The following is a 16374-nucleotide window of genomic DNA, read 5'->3' on the forward strand; positions in this document are numbered from 1 at the left end:
GAGAAGATAGGGTTGGACGAAGGAAGAAGCTGAGAAACTGAAAACGAAAACGAAAACTGATATGCAATTTCTTTTTTGAAAGCGAAGATCAAGAAACGATTCTACTTTTTGCAGTTTTTTCTTTTGATTCCCACAGCTGACTCGATGATTCAGGTTCAGATGGTGAACAGATGTAGGCTGTGATGAAAATGAAATGTTTATTCAATTGCATTAGATAAATATTACAATTGATATAACGAAATATTAGTACAAAAAATCTGATGGTCAAAATTGGGAAGAAAAACGAAAGGGGACAGACACTGAGCAAACAGAGCAGAGTACGGCTCAAGGGAAGGTTATACCAATAATTAGAAAAAAAATAGGTGAAGTGATAATCATCCACAGAAAAAGACGCATTGAGAAGTGAAAAGAGATCCAATAAAAGAACTCAATTTTTTTTTGTTTTTTTTGTCAGAACTATGTGTTTTTTGAAAAGTGAAAAAGTATAAAAGAAAGCAATTGGCTACCGGCATCGTCGTGTTTTCAAAATTGAAAAATTGTTGGAAAGAAAACGTTTACAATCGGTGTCTTCTCTTGTACTCTTTGCAACAAATTTCAGTACATCTTTGAAGAGAGTGGAAGTTATTCAATGTTCCCTCACATCCTCCGTATTGGTATTCAACGCAAGTATCGGTATTCGCATCGTAACCATATCGTTTTTCGAAATTGTTACATGGTCCAGAATCGCGGGCTGATAAGCAGAAGTCCATTGGGTCCTGAAACATAAAAATGAAAATATAGCAATTATTGCTCTACTGCAAACCTGGCAACAAATAGAGACATTGAATTCTGAAGACATGTGACAGATGAATCCTTCTGGACATCCCTTATCAATTCCACATGAAGTGACTGTTGAACTTTCAATCAATGGAATTCCATGTGGACAGTAGTTTCTGTATTCAGGACAGGCATCCATACAAGTGTTTTGACTTATGAAGTTATTCTCGTTTCCAGCAACTCCTCCGTATGTAAATGGAGCACATCTGTTTTGTTTGCGGTCGAAGAACCATCTTGGCAAATCTTCAGATCCGGTTCCTTCTTCGACAGCTTGATCACATGGGTCAATCTCTGAAAAAAAAACATTTAAAAACATGAATTTCTCAATAACGCTCACTTCTCTTTGGACAACACAAAGTGGTAAGCGCACTGGATCCAACGTGACAGTAACTGTTTGTTGGGCAACTATCAACTCTCTGTCCACCAGTACACAAAATTCGTTCTCCAGCAGTGTCAACGAGTGGATCCCCATAACCGCACGGGTTCATTTCCTTGCAAGCCTGTCGGCACGACTGTTTGGTTAGGAAGTTGTTCGAGTTTCCTTTCATTCCCTTGTAAACAAATGGACGACACATTTGAATTCCTCCATCGAAGAACCAGCGCTCGAGTTTCTCAACGCCTTGGCCGACCTCAAGTGATAGATCACATGGACGGCGAGCTGAAAATAGAAAAAAAGTTGAAAATGATAAGTTGATATCTCTCGATCTTCTCACTTCCAGGACAACAGTTGGTGGTTTCTGGGGCTCCTCCGACATGACAATAGTATCCGTTTGGACAGGTGTCTTCTCCGCCGCAAATGACTGGTTCTTTCTGAATGCTGAGCAGAGGCTCTCCCATACTACATGGGTTTGGAAGGACTGGGCACACAAGTCCACAATCTTCGAGGGTCAAGAAATTATTAGCGTTTCCTTTTTGTCCTTCGTATACAAAGTCACGACATCTGCGGGTTTCCTTGTCGTAATAGTATCTGGTAATTGAAAATCCTCCGGTTCCAGTGGCCAATGATTGTTGACATGGGTCACCGTCTGGAAAGAAACCTATAGAAATAATTATTTTTTAACAGTGATTTACGTTTTGGGCAGCAGTAATTTTCAGATCCTTCGACTCCAATGTGACAGAAATGAGTTGATGGACATCTCTCATCTGGTGAGCAAAGTTTTGGCTTGGCTCCAATCAAAAGTGGTTTTCCATTTCCACATGGATTCTCGAACACTGGACAGATAGACAAACAATCTTCTTGAGTGAGGAACATATTTTGGTTTCCGCCCTCTCCACTATAAATGAATTTGACGCATTTGTTCAAGTTCTTGTCAAAATGCCATCTGGTCAAATGAGAGTTTCCATATCCTCTAGTCATTGGGAGTTCACAAGTATTCTGGACAGCAGAGCAGCAAACTGTGGTGTCTGGAGTTATTCCAACGTGACACCAATGAGAGCTCGGACATGGTGAACTTGGGCTACAGATACGTGGTTCATTCGTTGGTGTCATCAGCATTGTTCCAGATCCACATGGGTTCTTACACTCGCGTTTGCATTTTGACTCGCATTGTTGTTTAGTGAGGAAGTTGTTTTGATTTCCTTTGGATCCGTTGTAAGTGAATGATTTGCATTGTCTGCTGCATGACTTGTCAGCTGGATCAGCATACCATCTAGTCAGATTTCCGGTCCCTTCTCCGCTAAACATTGGGAGCGAGCATGGGTCTGGTGAAGCTCCTGGGCAACAGACAGAGGTTTCCTTGGTGGCTCCGATATGACACCATTGTCCAGCACTGCATTCAGTTCCATTGTTAGATTCCATTCCACACTCTTTCTTCTGAGCGTAGTTAACAGCTACTGGACATGGGTTATCCCACTCTGAAAACAATAATTTCTAACTGGCTCTATCAATGTAATACTCCTTACTTTGACATTTTTCTTGACACTGTGTATAAGACAAGAAATTGTTCTCATTTCCCTTCGTTCCTTTGTATATAAACTCAGTACATCTCTTCGAGAACGTGTTGTAGTAAAATCTTTTGAGAAGAGCTTTACCTTGACCGATATTGATTGAGAGTAAGCAAGGATCGGTCACTGTAAAATGAAAATAAATAAAAGCCGGAGTGGCTGTAGAAAACAAACAGAGGTCTGAGAAAAAAAAACTACTACTCACGTCCACTGTTCTCGCAGCAAGCAGTCAGTTCCGGGTTCTCTCCGATATGACAGTAATATCCGTTCGGACACATCGAGTCATCGTTTGGACCGCAAATGATGCGACTACCATTTTTGAATGTAGCTGCGTTACTGAACTTGCAAGGGTTGGTCTCATCTGTCACAGTTCCTGAAATTTGGGAGATTAGCTTTGAATTTGTACTCGAGATTAGTATCTAGTATACTATAATTTAAAATCTAAACCTGCTTCACATGCATCAACACATTGAGCTTTGGTGACAAAGTTATTAGCATTTCCGCGGATTCCCTTGTACAAGAAACGTCTGCATTCCTTTGCTTGACTGTCAAAGTACCATCTTGCTACAAGTTCATCTCCCTCTCCAGTATCTCTCCTCTGAGCACATCTGTCTTCTGAAGATATTAATGGACAACACGCTGTGGTTGAGAATGATGCTCCAGTATGACAGAAATGATCTTCAGGGCATCCGCCGTTTGGTTGGTTCAAGTAGTTGCATGAGATGGGAGTGGAGAATTCGTTAAGAAGTGGCTGACCGACAGCGCATGGGTTGAAGTATTCTGCAAACGGGTGGGAGGGAAAATGTGTGATGCATTCCGATATATAAAGGGAGTCGCAACTAATACTATATCTATTTGTTTATTTATTGACATATAATTATCTTTTAAGTGCTTGCTATTGAAACTCAATAAAACTGCGTTCGATTTAACGCCGGTTCGGTCAGAGAGGTTGAACTATTCGATCACGCAGACAAACATTACAAGAATGCCTGGGGTGGGTTGCAAAAAACAACTTACTGGCTTTTGTTTGTTTGCGCTCAGGACGCAAGTACTTTGTTGTGGGGGCAACAGTTGTCTCGGGTGCTGGAGTTGGGTCAGTATGCGATGGAGCCATAGATGGAGTTGACTCAGGAGCAGGAGTTTCAAGAGTAGTGGTGGTTGTTGGTGGCTGAAATTCTCTATGTGTGGTTTAGTAAGAGAATTACAGTGATACCTGAGTGGTAGTCTCGGTTGTTGTTTGTGGTGTAGTGATTGGTACACCAGCAGTAGTTCTTGGGTATGTGATTGGAGGCAATGTACTTGGTGGTGGTGTTGGAAGAGTTGGGAGTGGAACTGGAACTGGGTTCACTACTGGTCTAATTGGTCCAGGTGCTGATGGAAGAGTACGGATTTGCACTTGAACATTTGGTCGGATATCTGGAGAGAAAGATATGCGAATAATGACAAAAATGGAAGTATACTTACTTGTTGGTCTCACATTCCACCTATACCTAGTCTGCTGGTTACATCTGTTCTGGCAATTAGTCCTCACTGGATAATACATTGTTCTCTGTTGCTGAGGTTGCATGACAGGACGGACCTGTTGTTGCATGTAGTACTGTAATATTATAAAAAACTATTAACAACATTCATTCCTTATTGGTTTACCTGTGATAACACAAATGGCACTAAGGCCGCTATGAGGAGCAGCAGTCTCATGGCTTTGCTGAAAATACGAATGAAATGATTGCTAAAGATTTTGAGAAGTGAATCGGAAGCCAAAAGTGCTAGGTGATCCGAGTGGAGGTCAACTTCGTGAAATGAGTGACCGACGGCCGGAAATGTAAACAGGGTGGTCGAGCTGTGGGGAGGAGCTGAGGCGCGGGGCGGGTGCTTGATCCAAAAAAAAATCGCTCGCAGGTACAAGGTACCGTGTATAGAGAGCCGAGAAGCGACAAGAAGAATATTGTTAGCGTTGTTAACACTTTATGGTCAGTTTTGCGTCGGTTGGGTAGTTTGTTAATCCGACGCAAACTATAATGAAAAATTGTGAACAAGTGTTCGGAAGGATTCTGTAGCAAAAAAAGGTGTTTCGGTGCATTTTTGTAGCTAGTTCATTGGGTTCAGATACAACGTGCAGCACAGAAATCAGCATCACTAAATATAAAAAAGTTGATTTCAAAGGAACTTGACAGGAAATTATCACTACAGCTGTTCTGAATACTATGCGTTTTCCTAAAAACCAAGTCAGGTTTGTACATACAGAAAGTTCAGAATGTTAAATGTTCATAACTACTATTTAAAAAAACATATTCCACTATTCTGCTCAATGATCACTATCGATAAATCTACCACCCGCACACAAAACCATTAGACATTCTCCGACGTCTAAACTTCCCGTCTGTCCAGTTCAAAGTTTGAGTCAAGTCGCCGCTCCTTTTCCCGAACTTCCTCTCTTAATTCCCACTGTCGTCCATTTTTTGACATGTAGTGGACATTGTCGAGCCCGGCTCTTACCTACTTTTCTCTTTACATTTCGCTTTTCGTCTCACAACAGGCAGCTCTCTCAAGACGGACGCCGAAAAAAGAGTTGGACTGGATAAACATTGACCTAAATGACAACTATTTAGCTCTGCGTGACACTTACACTAACTGTTTTGTTTGGACTTCGTCATCCTTCAAAAATGTTCACTTTCCCAATGATAAGAATAGGTCGTGATTGACTGTGGGAAACTGGATAAAGTTGGTTTTCTGGAAAATTGTGAAAACCCGAAGTGTTGTGTTTTGTTGTGTTTTAAAGTTCAGATATTCCATTCATTGTGTATGTATGTTTTCAGGTAACATCCCAGATATAAACATCAAAACACCAAACTATCCTGCCGTAGTAAATTGGATCATAACACAGTGTTCCCAATAAATTTACACATGAATCAGTTTCATCATTTCCATCACAATCGATAGTTCGATTTGAGAACATTCTCGACGATTTGTGTTTCACTTCTTCTCGCTAATTGAAAGTTGAAGTTGGGAGAGATCGTCCATCCGCAACCATTATTACCGATCATCATCAACAAGTCATTTGGTTTTTTTCTGTTTCTCTTCTGTCTTCAAGTCCATTTTCATTTTTCTGCACGCTTCTCTGTCATCTATGTTCTCACTGCGAACCCAAAGTTCACATTCTATTTCTTCTTTTCTCTTTTTTTTCAATTTGCGCTAGTTTACACTTTTACTTGCTGGTTTCATATATCGTTCAGGATTACCGAAGAAGAGAAAGAAAAAAGAAAAGAGAAAAAATGAGAAGAGACGACGAAGTGAGTGATGGCGACTGATTGTCGTTGACATCGCTAGCAACAGTAGTCCTATTACTGCTTTCTGATCGAAACAGGGAAACGGAAAAAAGTGAAACCGGTTGAAAACAACAACAGTTTAGACCTGAAACTGATCAAAATGGTTTATTGGAATTCTGTGAGTAATTAAGACGGAATGAATTTGTGGAACAACAAAGAAATTATTTCAAACTATCACCGTCTGGAATAAAATTGCAAACATGAGAAACATTTCCCGAGGTGAATGGTATCCATTAAACGTGAAAACGTTCCATTATAAGCACACTTAAAATTTAACGCAATAACAACAAGAATTAAACCAATTTATTTTAAGAATTGGTGTATTTTTACATTCAGGTGTTTGAACTACATCACATTGGTTGTAATAGTTCAGATATGTTTTTGTTCTAGCCTCCAGATAACTTTCTATCCTCGCAATAAATTTATAAAAATCTCCTATCAATTTCTTCTCCCCAAATTTTAAGAAGGAAATGATTTGGTTTACTCTCAAGTCACCTCTCTGTCGTCACAGTAACTGACGAGATTCCAAAAATGATAAGACGTAATTGAGAGAAGTTGCCGCGGAAACCCCTTGAAAGAAATGAGTACGCGCGCCGAAGAGACAGCGACAACTAAAGAGAATGGCAGAAAAAAATCCACAAAGTTTAAGAAGGCGTGGCAAACCTCCTCCTTCCGCTATAAGACAAGTATAAATAGGTAGCTGACCAACGGTAGAATCACATTTCGGTGCAATGGACGAGAAGGCAAAGTTTGTGCAGGCAGATGAACTCAAGAAGTTCGCCTTCTTCGGTAACGTTGTTTTCTTTTTTTATCACACTAATAGTTTTGATTTTTAGGTGTCGCAGTTTCGACTGTTGCCACTTTGATCGCTATCATTGCTGTTCCACTTCTCTGCCTTCACATGCAAACTGTTCACTCTGGACTTTCTGATGAACTCTTGTTCTGCAAATCGAAGAATGTTGACATGAAGAGCGAGATCAGCAAACTTGCAGTGATCCGTGAATCTGGAAGACAAAAGCGTCAAACTCCACAAACTTGCTGCTCGTGCGGTATTGGAGAGACTGGACCAGCTGGAGTTCCAGGACAAGAGGGAGCCCCAGGAACAGACGGAAAGGCCGGAAACCCAGGAGCACCAGGAGCTGATGCTGATGAGCAAGGATTCCATTACAAGGCACCAGAATTCTGTTTCGATTGCCCAGCTGGACCACCAGGAGCCGTCGGAGGACCAGGACCAAAGGGACCACCAGGACCACCAGGAGGACCAGGAGAGCAAGGAGGACAAGGCCGTGGAGGAAACCGTGGACCACCAGGACCACGTGGAGGGCCAGGAGAGGCTGGACCAGACGGAGAAGCTGGACGTCAAGGACAAGCTGGACAAACTCGCTCTGCACCATCCCCACCAGGACAACCAGGAGGCCCAGGAGAGCCAGGAGCACCAGGAGAGCCAGGGCCAGATGGACGTGCTGGACACCCAGGACGCAATGGACCACCAGGACCACCAGGAGACAATGGAGGTCAAGGAGAACCAGGAAAGGATGGAGCCGATGGAGACAACGGAGCTGCTGGATCACCAGGACCAAAGGGATCTTGCGACCACTGCCCACCACCACGCACTGCCCCAGGATATTAATTCACTTGTCTTTAATTTTAGTGAATCTCAGGCAAATAAAGATATTTGTGTAATATTTTTTTTTCTCAATCACAATAACGGCTTTCAATCATGATCGGTATCTGACGACAGTAATGAGTTCAAATGATCATACTCATTTGATTAATCTCTCAAAGTCACAATATCATTGTGATTTGGACGTTTTTTAAAATACTTCCGTTCATGATACACAAACGAAAAAAACAAGTGAAAGAAGGATAAAATGCTTTGTTGAACCTATTGATCAAGTTGCGACAATAATAGAAAAACATTCGGAAGACAACTAGAAGCTTACGTAAAGTTATATTGAGTTGAGAGGAATACAAACGACGATTATTCAAAATACATATCCATGCAGCTTCTATGCGTTATACACGTTTTACGAGCCTGTCCTGACAACAAACCGAACCATCAATAATAAATATCACATATAAAAAAGACAATAGATAGTTGTTTTCACTGATACTTGCCATAGCTCTTCTCATAATTATTCTGAAAATTAACTTCAAGAAAAACCAAAGATATACTCAAATTTTCACAAGATTACCGTGTAAAGGAGCTTTTCCTAATCACAAAAGTAAATGTTTGTGTTTTCCAGATCCAACCAGAGCGATACAAAATTTCAGTTAGTCGTGATGTGACAACTAATTAAATTTAGTATCAATTTACTGCAATCGGATAACTACCGTATTTCGTTTTCACTTTCACAATGACGACGAGAAATATCAATTTCCAAAAAAACAGATATTCTTTTTTTCGCTACCGTAAAAACGAAATTCCATGATACCCAAAAAATGATACGCAGTAATTGTGAAATGTCGTCACAAACCTGTCGGCAGGGACAACGTGTTGCGTAGAGACGGAGAAAGCAAAGTGATTGCAGAAAAAAATCCACAAGTTTAAGAAGGCGTGGCAAACTTCCTTGTTCCGTTAGCAAGTAAGTATAAAAGAAAATGCTTGGAATAGTGAAACCACATCAGACAGTGCAATGGAAGACAAGGCAAAGTTTGCCCAGGCGGCTGACCTCAAGAAGTTTGCTTTCTTTGGAGTCGCAGTCTCAACTGTGGCTACTTTGATTGCAATAATTGCTGTCCCACTTCTCTGTGTTCACATGCAATCAGTTTCGACTCATCTTTCTGAAGAACTTATGTTCTGCAAGGCTAAGAACTTATATGTTAAGTATGTTTTTTTTCAATCCTTCCCATCTAGCGCAAACTTGTGCAATTTCAGAAACGAAATCAGCCAACTTGCGACACTCCGCGAGGTCGGAAGACAAAAGCGTCAAACTCCACAAACTTGCTGCTCGTGCGGTATTGGAGAGACTGGACCAGCTGGAGTTCCAGGACAAGAGGGAGCCCCAGGAACAGACGGAAAGGCCGGAAACCCAGGAGCACCAGGAGCTGATGCTGATGAGCAAGGATTCCATTACAAGGCTCCAGAGTTCTGTTTCGATTGCCCAGCTGGACCACCAGGAGCCGTCGGAGGACCAGGACCAAAGGGACCACCAGGACCACCAGGAGGACCAGGAGAGCAAGGAGGACAAGGCCGTGGAGGAAACCGTGGACCACCAGGACCACGTGGAGGGCCAGGAGAGGCTGGACCAGACGGAGAAGCTGGACGTCAAGGACAAGCTGGACAAACTCGCTCTGCACCATCCCCACCAGGACAACCAGGAGGCCCAGGAGAGCCAGGAGCACCAGGAGAGCCAGGGCCAGATGGACGTGCTGGACACCCAGGACGCAATGGACCACCAGGACCACCAGGAGACAATGGAGGTCAAGGAGAACCAGGAAAGGATGGAGCCGATGGAGACAACGGAGCTGCTGGATCACCAGGACCAAAGGGATCTTGCGACCACTGCCCACCACCACGCACTGCCCCAGGATATTAATGCATTTTTAATAGCTTTATTAGAAATTACAAACATAAAGAATTATTTCTCAAATATCTGTTTTCGAAGGAATTTTTTCAATTACGAAATCATAGTGATACCCATTAGCCACATATTGAAAACTGTGTTTTAGACGCTTCTTCCTCTTAAAATCTGTCCTTCAGGAAGCCAGTATTTGTAGTAGACAATCAATTCGAAAACCGAAAGACACACTGAAACAGAAAAGTGATCTTTCATTTCTTCTTTTTTTTTTGATTTCACAACTTCTTACCAATTGTGTAAGAACAAATGGCCAACACGATGTCGGCGCTCGCATTCCAATATCCCCAATTCTTGCCACCGCGAGACATTCGTTGTTCTTCATACCAACTGTAACATCAAATGTACAGAAAAAAGAGATTGTGTAAATTGGATGTGTGGACTTACACTGGAACTTGTGTTGTAGCAAAGATAGCTGCGATCAACATCAAAGGTGTCATTGTAGCAGTGAAAACTAGGTGAACAAATGCGGACCAACGGATATGAAGAGCTTTGACAGCAAAGAATCCAGTCCATGTAGCAATCTGGAAAGTGGTTATGAGTGATTCATAACATTTTCGAAGAGAAAAAACTAACCAAGTTGTTTAATGGAATCCAAATGTTTAGTCCGTTTTCACAGTTAATCCTGGTATAGAATGTTGAATAGTACAATCCCAGGGTAAAACACAAAACTCCCCCAATCTGAAAATGCTACCATTTTGTCCACTCAAAAACCATGTCACACACGAATGAAAGAAGGGCCAATGTGAAATTGATATACACACTGTAGCAGAATAAATCCCAAACTCTTTCCGGTACACTTAACAAATTTCGTTCTTGTACAATCTGGAATTGAATTAATTTTGGTATTTTCCATGGATGAAACTAAAGAAAAGTGTTACAACTCATACTCACTCGATCCACTGCCAGTGAGAAGGTGGTGAACTTATTGTTGACATATTTCCAAATTGCTTTCAGTGGAGCTAGAAAACAGCAAAAACAGTTTCGTAAAAATCGAGTAACTGCTGAAACCCGACTCATGAGAGCAGCAGAGTTGAAAAGAAATAAATCGATGAAGCAGACAAAAACGTTCTTATCACTGTGAAAATGTAGTCACACCACACAAACATCGTCCCCTCTCACCCCCATCATGTTTTTCTTATAGATGCTTTATTTTGTGCATTATTACACTTTTCTCCAAGATTTAAAGTAAGACCTCATTTCATGAACACATACGATTTATTGGGAAATTGGCAGTATACACGACACGATATCATACGTGGAAACTAACCAGATGGCATGTGGAAAAGCAATGACAGATCGGCAGACCCGTTTGGTTTTTGGGATTGAGAAAAATGAAGAGAAGAAAAAAAAAAGAAGAAGAAGGAGAAGATGAAGCACACAACGCAGGAAAAGAGAAATGAGAAAAAGGACCAGAAGGAAATGGAGAAGCATAGTTTTCAGTGAATAATTACATATGGAAATAAGTGAAAAAGTACAATAAATCAAAGCTGATAAGAGTGCAAAATGACAGAATATGCTAAACTAGCTAAAACCAGAATAAAATTCTTACACAATTGATAAAATAGAAATCTGAAATGATGTATATAAAAAATGTAAAATGATTATGGTGGTTTGATTTTTTCATAATGATACTGCGTGGGCATATTTGCGAGGTTTTCTGCTTTTGATGATCCGTTAGTTGCTTTTCTGAAATTCAACACATTTATTTCAATTCATCTGGTTTTTCAACTGCATCTCTATTTTGTTTAGTGAGCTTTACTGTTTCAATCATTTGACGAAATCCATACTATATTTCTCTGACTAAAAATCCATCCCAGTTCGTTAGTATAGATCTTTCGCATCTAAATTTAGTTCATCCCTTTTTCTGTGTCCGAGTAAAATACTAAGAAGCAAAGTCTATAAAACGCTGCAAGAATTGCTAATGAAGTCCCACATTTTCGTCGCTCTCGCGATGAACTTGATTGAACGCTTTTGCTTCTTTTGTTTGAAGTTTTAAAATTGCGTTTTCTTAGAAAACTAGAAGGCTGTAATTGTATTTGCAATCTCGAAAGTTATCTGGTAGTCCTTTGAAAAAAGGGTATGAAAGTGAAAGCTAACAAGGGAAGTCGTCGGGGACGCGGCTTTCAAAAAATTAAATAATTCGGTCACAGGTACTTTCGACTACGGGGAGTCCATTTATGCAATCAAAACCTGTTAAATGTCTCTGTGAGCCAAGTTATGAGCTGACAAACTTTTTCTATGGTTATGCTTTTTTGACATGAATTAGCAAATAGTATATTCCAAACCGCTGGGGAACACAAATGAAACCGCGCGGTGGCGTATATGCGGACGATTTGGAATTCCATATGAAAAAGCTTAACCATTTGAAAAGTTTGAGAGCTTATAACTCAGCTCACAGTAACATTTAGCAGATTTTCTTGGCAGAAATGGAATCCCTATAGTCAAAAGTACCAATGACCAAATTTATAGATTTTTTGAAAGCCGCGTCTCCAAAGATTTCTCTTGCAAAACACGATACGCTACATAGAACTTTCTTCTTTATGATAAAAACTCACTTGAACACTGCATCGAATAGATCACTAACGAAATCGTAGAATTCTCGTTCCATTTTATACACTTCATCTCGTCGAATCATAGATAACGTTTGATCATTTGGAGGGATTTTCTTTTTTGTGTATCGTAGATGAGCACGATTAGCTGAAATAAACAAAAAAAATGTGATTGGATTGTTTGGCAGTTTTGATGACATGCAGAACCAGGTAAATCTGCGTCTATAAATAAAACTAAATTTTTGGAGTATTCATCTGTAAAGATTAATCAGTTAAAATTGAGCAAAATTGATACATCTGGACCATTTTTTCTTCTTCTTTCCACACTTTTTTACAGTAAACAAAGAGAGGAAAAAGGATAAAGCAATTTCTTCCATTCTGGGCACTCAAGCAAAACTTCGTGAAATACATCCACCGGGAAATCCTCGAAGAGCAGCTTCATATCTGATGAGAAACATCAGTTTTTTATTTGTATTTCCATTTGCTATTTCGTTCAATCTGTTTGAAGAAATAGCAAAGAGAGCGACTACAGATGAACTGTTACCTTTCACATCGTCGACGTAAACCATTTTTCCTTGAACAAGAAATTTGTGGAGATCATAACGTTTTGTATTTGCAATGAAGCCAACTTGGGCAAAAAGACATGGAACAGTTAACGGAGGTTTATACTGATTTGTCCTGCTTGATGATATTTTGAAACTAAACATGGACATTCATAGCAAATAGAATATGATCTCTCAACTAGTACTGCACCCGTCCTGACCGAGATTATGTTTGTGCGCCTTATTTTCATTCTGATTTAGTTGACTCTTTGTATCTAAAAGTTTTTGTTGAGAAAAAGCGCGTATCGTAATTAAAATAGAACCAGGCAGCAAATATTCAGTCTCAACTAATCTAGAATTCTGTCTCTAACTAAATTTATTGAAATCCTCACCGTCAAGATGATCAAAATGGTTGAGTGCTCCATTGAAGAAGTCTGGAACTGTGACTTCAAGAAGTGCAATCATATCCCGCATCCGCGCGGTTGTTCCAACCAAAAGGTACTTCTCCATCGCGTTTTGTTTTGCCATTTTTAACGCTTCTGGGTTCCCGACTTCTCTGAAATTGATAAATCTGCTTGGAAATTCACAGCCTCATCAAACTCACGAGCAAAAGTGATAGTGTCCGCAGAAAAAGGGAATTTGTACCCACATTTGTTTCATATCGCAATCTTTCCCTCCTCGCGTGTAGCACTCATCGAAGGTCTGGAATTGATCATACTTGTTGAGAGTTGACGAATCAAAAAGCTTCTCACCTCATTGTTTCCTGCTCGACTTCGTTTCAAACCTATTCTATAGTTGTCTCCGTATCGTAGAAAATAGTAATGAGACAATAGTCGTTCTAATGGCTCTCTTATGATGTTAATGTATATTGGGTTGGCCAAACCAAACCTGAAATGTAATTTATTGTATAATTTGCGACTTTCCATTGAGTAAGTTAAATGGTTCATTCAATTTTTGTGTGAATCAACGAAAACTGACCTTTGAAAATCGATATATGCGACATGGCCGTGGTAAAAGGCCGGTAGCCTCTCGGTCCACGTAGTGACATTGTTGACGAACGTGTATTGATCGGGCAGACTCATTATCTAAACGGGACATACGTTTTTTTGCCGAGAACTCCAGTCCTACCTGTCGATTCTTTGTCATATTAACATGAAGTACATTGAATCCATTTTCTTTGTATAAATCGTAAGCAATTGCATTTGTGAATGTTGTTGAGCCAGTTTTGGGTATCTTCAAAACGAGAAACTAATTTAATTCAGAGAAAACTTACTTACTCTGTTATAAAACACAATTTTGTTGGACGAAGGCCATTTTATGTTGTGAAATGAGCGACGCTTGAGATTGAATAAAAACAGGAATAAAACAAGTACAGAAATGCCGACAGAATATATTAATTTACGCTTTATCCACAACATTCCGTGAATATCGGCACAAAATGTCTTGAGAAAACGGAGGATGCGCACAAGGAGACAATGCGCGTTTTTGGTGGCCTGCGTCTCTTGGGAAAACAAACGTTTTTTTGGGTAGGATATTCTTTTGAACACACCGCCACAACATAGATTTGAACAGAAAACATTATAGAATGGAGTAAAGTTAGGTTAACTAAAAAATACTAGCCAAATCTTTGGATACAAGGGCGTCCGATTTTATGTTGACATTCAGTATGGGAATGACCTTCAAAATAAAAACATAGCAAGACGGTGAATATTGGAAAATTTTTCGTTAGAAATCATTTTATTATATATTTCTCATTTAAAAAAGCGTTTATGGATAGATTGTTGTTCTCAGATCATGGACACAATAATTTTGAAATAAAAAAGATAAATTGAGCTGACGGACAAAATAAGCCTTGCGGATGCACAGGCGCAACCTTGAAGACGGGTTAGTGAATAGACAATCTGAGGCATATTCAATGATTGTTAGAACAGATTCTCATACTTTTTGAACACACTAATGGAACATCGAATCCAATGAGAAAAAAATCAAAAAACGAAGGAGAATTTGGTTTATTAAAAAAAGAAGAACATCTTCGACTACGATTGCACTCGGTCTTTACTGAAGGTCACCAGGGGTCACATTTAGAAAATAAAATGACAATTGAGATTTTTGAAAACACATTAGCATACTGAATTGAATCATAAAAACATAAATTATTACTGTACGGAAGGATAAGTGTTCGATTTAGTAGGCATTAAGTAGTTGTGGTCTCCAGTAGGTTCTGAGGTACTGAAATATAAGAAATTAGTAGACGTAGGCTTACAACCTAGTAGTAAGGTCTTAAGTTTGATAGAACTGTGGATTAGCCACTCACCTCAAGGAAAAGTTGGGCATTAACTTCGAAAATCTCGATGTCCAAATCGTAGTTGTTTGGTGCTGGTGTCTTTGGGTTGTTGTATACTGCAAAATCACAAAATGAATTTAATTTTTTTTTACCGTTTGTACCATAAATACCAGGCGATTTGTCAAATGTCATAATTCCTTTCATGAATCCTGTAGCTCTACGCAATCTGCTCACTCTCAGAGGTGATCCATCAAACTCCTCCAAGAATTTTTTGAGCAAATCTTAAATATTAGGCGTATTAATTATGTGATTTCTAATTCAACCAACCGCGAAAATAGTCGACATGTTTGGACATTCTTTTCAATTCACGAATCATTTTTGGTGTGCCGCACAATGGTTTTCCGTTGATATCAGGCATATAAAGTTCTCCGCTTTTGGCGATCAGCTCCAGCATTGTCTTTTCCGCATTCTTCCGCACTTCCTCAACGTTTTCAGTTCCAGATCTTTCTGTGAATGCTGAAAAATGTGCCTTCAATTTGGTTGACTTTTACTGAATAAGCAACTTACTTTCAATAGCCGCTTGGAAAAAACCGATTTGAATCCACCGTTGAAATCTGTCGAATTGAGACGGTGGCGGTCTCGGTGCGCTTCTCATTTGTCTCATTAGATTCTCATCTTCATCGTCCTCATCTTCTTCTGCGTCTTCGTTATCTTCTTCCACGCTTTCACGATCCTCCTCACCTCGGCCAACTTCTTCTTGACCCTCCGCGTCTGGTTGTTGAACTGGTGGACTTGGTCCAGCTCCTTCGGCTTCTCTCATGCGTTCGAGTGCTCTTTGGATTGGCCCACTTCTTGCAGCAAAACCATGGAATGGAACCATTTGGATTTGGAATGCTGTAAATTTATGGTTTTAAGAAGTAAGAAAAAGTTGGGTGATAAAAATGTTGTCTTCGTAGAAAACAGAATGAAAATCTTAGCCAAAAAGTTCGAGAAGATAATCCGAAGACATCAATCTTCTTCATAAACTCACGTGGTCTAAACATATTCCTTCCGTTTTCGGCTGGTCGATTCATTGGAGCCGGTGTCGAAGACGACGTCGTGAGTGCCATGGGAGCTTATATCCACACTGCAAACGAAACGTATGTGCGGAGAGCAAGCGAGCACGAGAGAAAACTACGGATCGATACTGGCTGGTGTGCTCATTTTCATAGAATAGGGGAGAGGAGCCCAATAAACTGATAAGAGAGGAGGTTTGAATGTGGGAATCATGTTGGTTTGGGGAGTGCGTTGTTTATGGAAAAATGGTTGTTCTAACGAAGAAATCTGAACCTA

General features: G+C 40.1%; 7 protein-coding genes across 7 annotated transcripts; 2 read left to right on the forward strand and 5 right to left on the reverse strand.

The window, feature by feature from the left end:
* Positions 1 to 554: 554 nt before the first annotated feature.
* GCK72_023735 (uncharacterized protein) lies at positions 555 to 4458 on the reverse strand (the record flags this gene model as incomplete). Its single annotated transcript, XM_053735525.1, has 12 exons — positions 555 to 755; positions 803 to 1107; positions 1154 to 1474; positions 1530 to 1841; positions 1888 to 2670; positions 2719 to 2886; positions 2966 to 3133; positions 3208 to 3540; positions 3778 to 3928; positions 3974 to 4176; positions 4225 to 4357; positions 4408 to 4458. The coding sequence occupies 12 exons, from the start codon at positions 4456 to 4458 to the stop codon at positions 555 to 557; spliced, it is 3129 nt and encodes a 1042-aa protein (XP_053579091.1).
* Positions 4459 to 6817: 2359 nt separating this feature from the next.
* Positions 6818 to 7716, forward strand: GCK72_023736 (uncharacterized protein; the record flags this gene model as incomplete). The annotated part of the gene is made up of 2 exons (XM_003109624.2): positions 6818 to 6875; positions 6923 to 7716. The coding sequence occupies 2 exons, from the start codon at positions 6818 to 6820 to the stop codon at positions 7714 to 7716; spliced, it is 852 nt and encodes a 283-aa protein (XP_003109672.1).
* GCK72_023737 (uncharacterized protein) lies at positions 6919 to 7251 on the reverse strand (the record flags this gene model as incomplete). Its single annotated transcript, XM_053735526.1, has 1 exon — positions 6919 to 7251. The coding sequence occupies one exon, from the start codon at positions 7249 to 7251 to the stop codon at positions 6919 to 6921; it is 333 nt and encodes a 110-aa protein (XP_053579092.1).
* A 1006-nt stretch (positions 7717 to 8722) lies between the features above and the next one.
* On the forward strand, positions 8723 to 9625 carry GCK72_023738 (uncharacterized protein; the record flags this gene model as incomplete). Its single annotated transcript, XM_003109662.2, has 2 exons — positions 8723 to 8913; positions 8965 to 9625. 2 exons carry the CDS (start codon positions 8723 to 8725, stop codon positions 9623 to 9625), a joined length of 852 nt encoding a protein of 283 aa, XP_003109710.1.
* Positions 9626 to 9754: 129 nt separating this feature from the next.
* On the reverse strand, positions 9755 to 10684 carry GCK72_023739 (uncharacterized protein; the record flags this gene model as incomplete). The annotated part of the gene is made up of 6 exons (XM_053735527.1): positions 9755 to 9837; positions 9897 to 9994; positions 10052 to 10188; positions 10241 to 10289; positions 10359 to 10489; positions 10559 to 10684. The coding sequence occupies 6 exons, from the start codon at positions 10682 to 10684 to the stop codon at positions 9755 to 9757; spliced, it is 624 nt and encodes a 207-aa protein (XP_053579093.1).
* A 584-nt stretch (positions 10685 to 11268) lies between these two features.
* Positions 11269 to 14176, reverse strand: GCK72_023740 (uncharacterized protein; the record flags this gene model as incomplete). Its single annotated transcript, XM_003109719.2, has 8 exons — positions 11269 to 11353; positions 12223 to 12364; positions 13151 to 13314; positions 13363 to 13460; positions 13511 to 13646; positions 13737 to 13843; positions 13887 to 13991; positions 14036 to 14176. The coding sequence occupies 8 exons, from the start codon at positions 14174 to 14176 to the stop codon at positions 11269 to 11271; spliced, it is 978 nt and encodes a 325-aa protein (XP_003109767.2).
* Positions 14177 to 14942: 766 nt separating this feature from the next.
* GCK72_023741 (uncharacterized protein) lies at positions 14943 to 16151 on the reverse strand (the record flags this gene model as incomplete). Its single annotated transcript, XM_053735528.1, has 6 exons — positions 14943 to 14987; positions 15073 to 15158; positions 15204 to 15323; positions 15370 to 15558; positions 15610 to 15936; positions 16073 to 16151. 6 exons carry the CDS (start codon positions 16149 to 16151, stop codon positions 14943 to 14945), a joined length of 846 nt encoding a protein of 281 aa, XP_053579094.1.
* Positions 16152 to 16374: the final 223 nt, after the last annotated feature.

Source organism: Caenorhabditis remanei, chromosome X (genome assembly GCF_010183535.1).
Source record: "Caenorhabditis remanei strain PX506 chromosome X, whole genome shotgun sequence".
In the NCBI taxonomy this organism is placed as follows: Eukaryota; Metazoa; Nematoda; class Chromadorea; order Rhabditida; family Rhabditidae; genus Caenorhabditis; species Caenorhabditis remanei.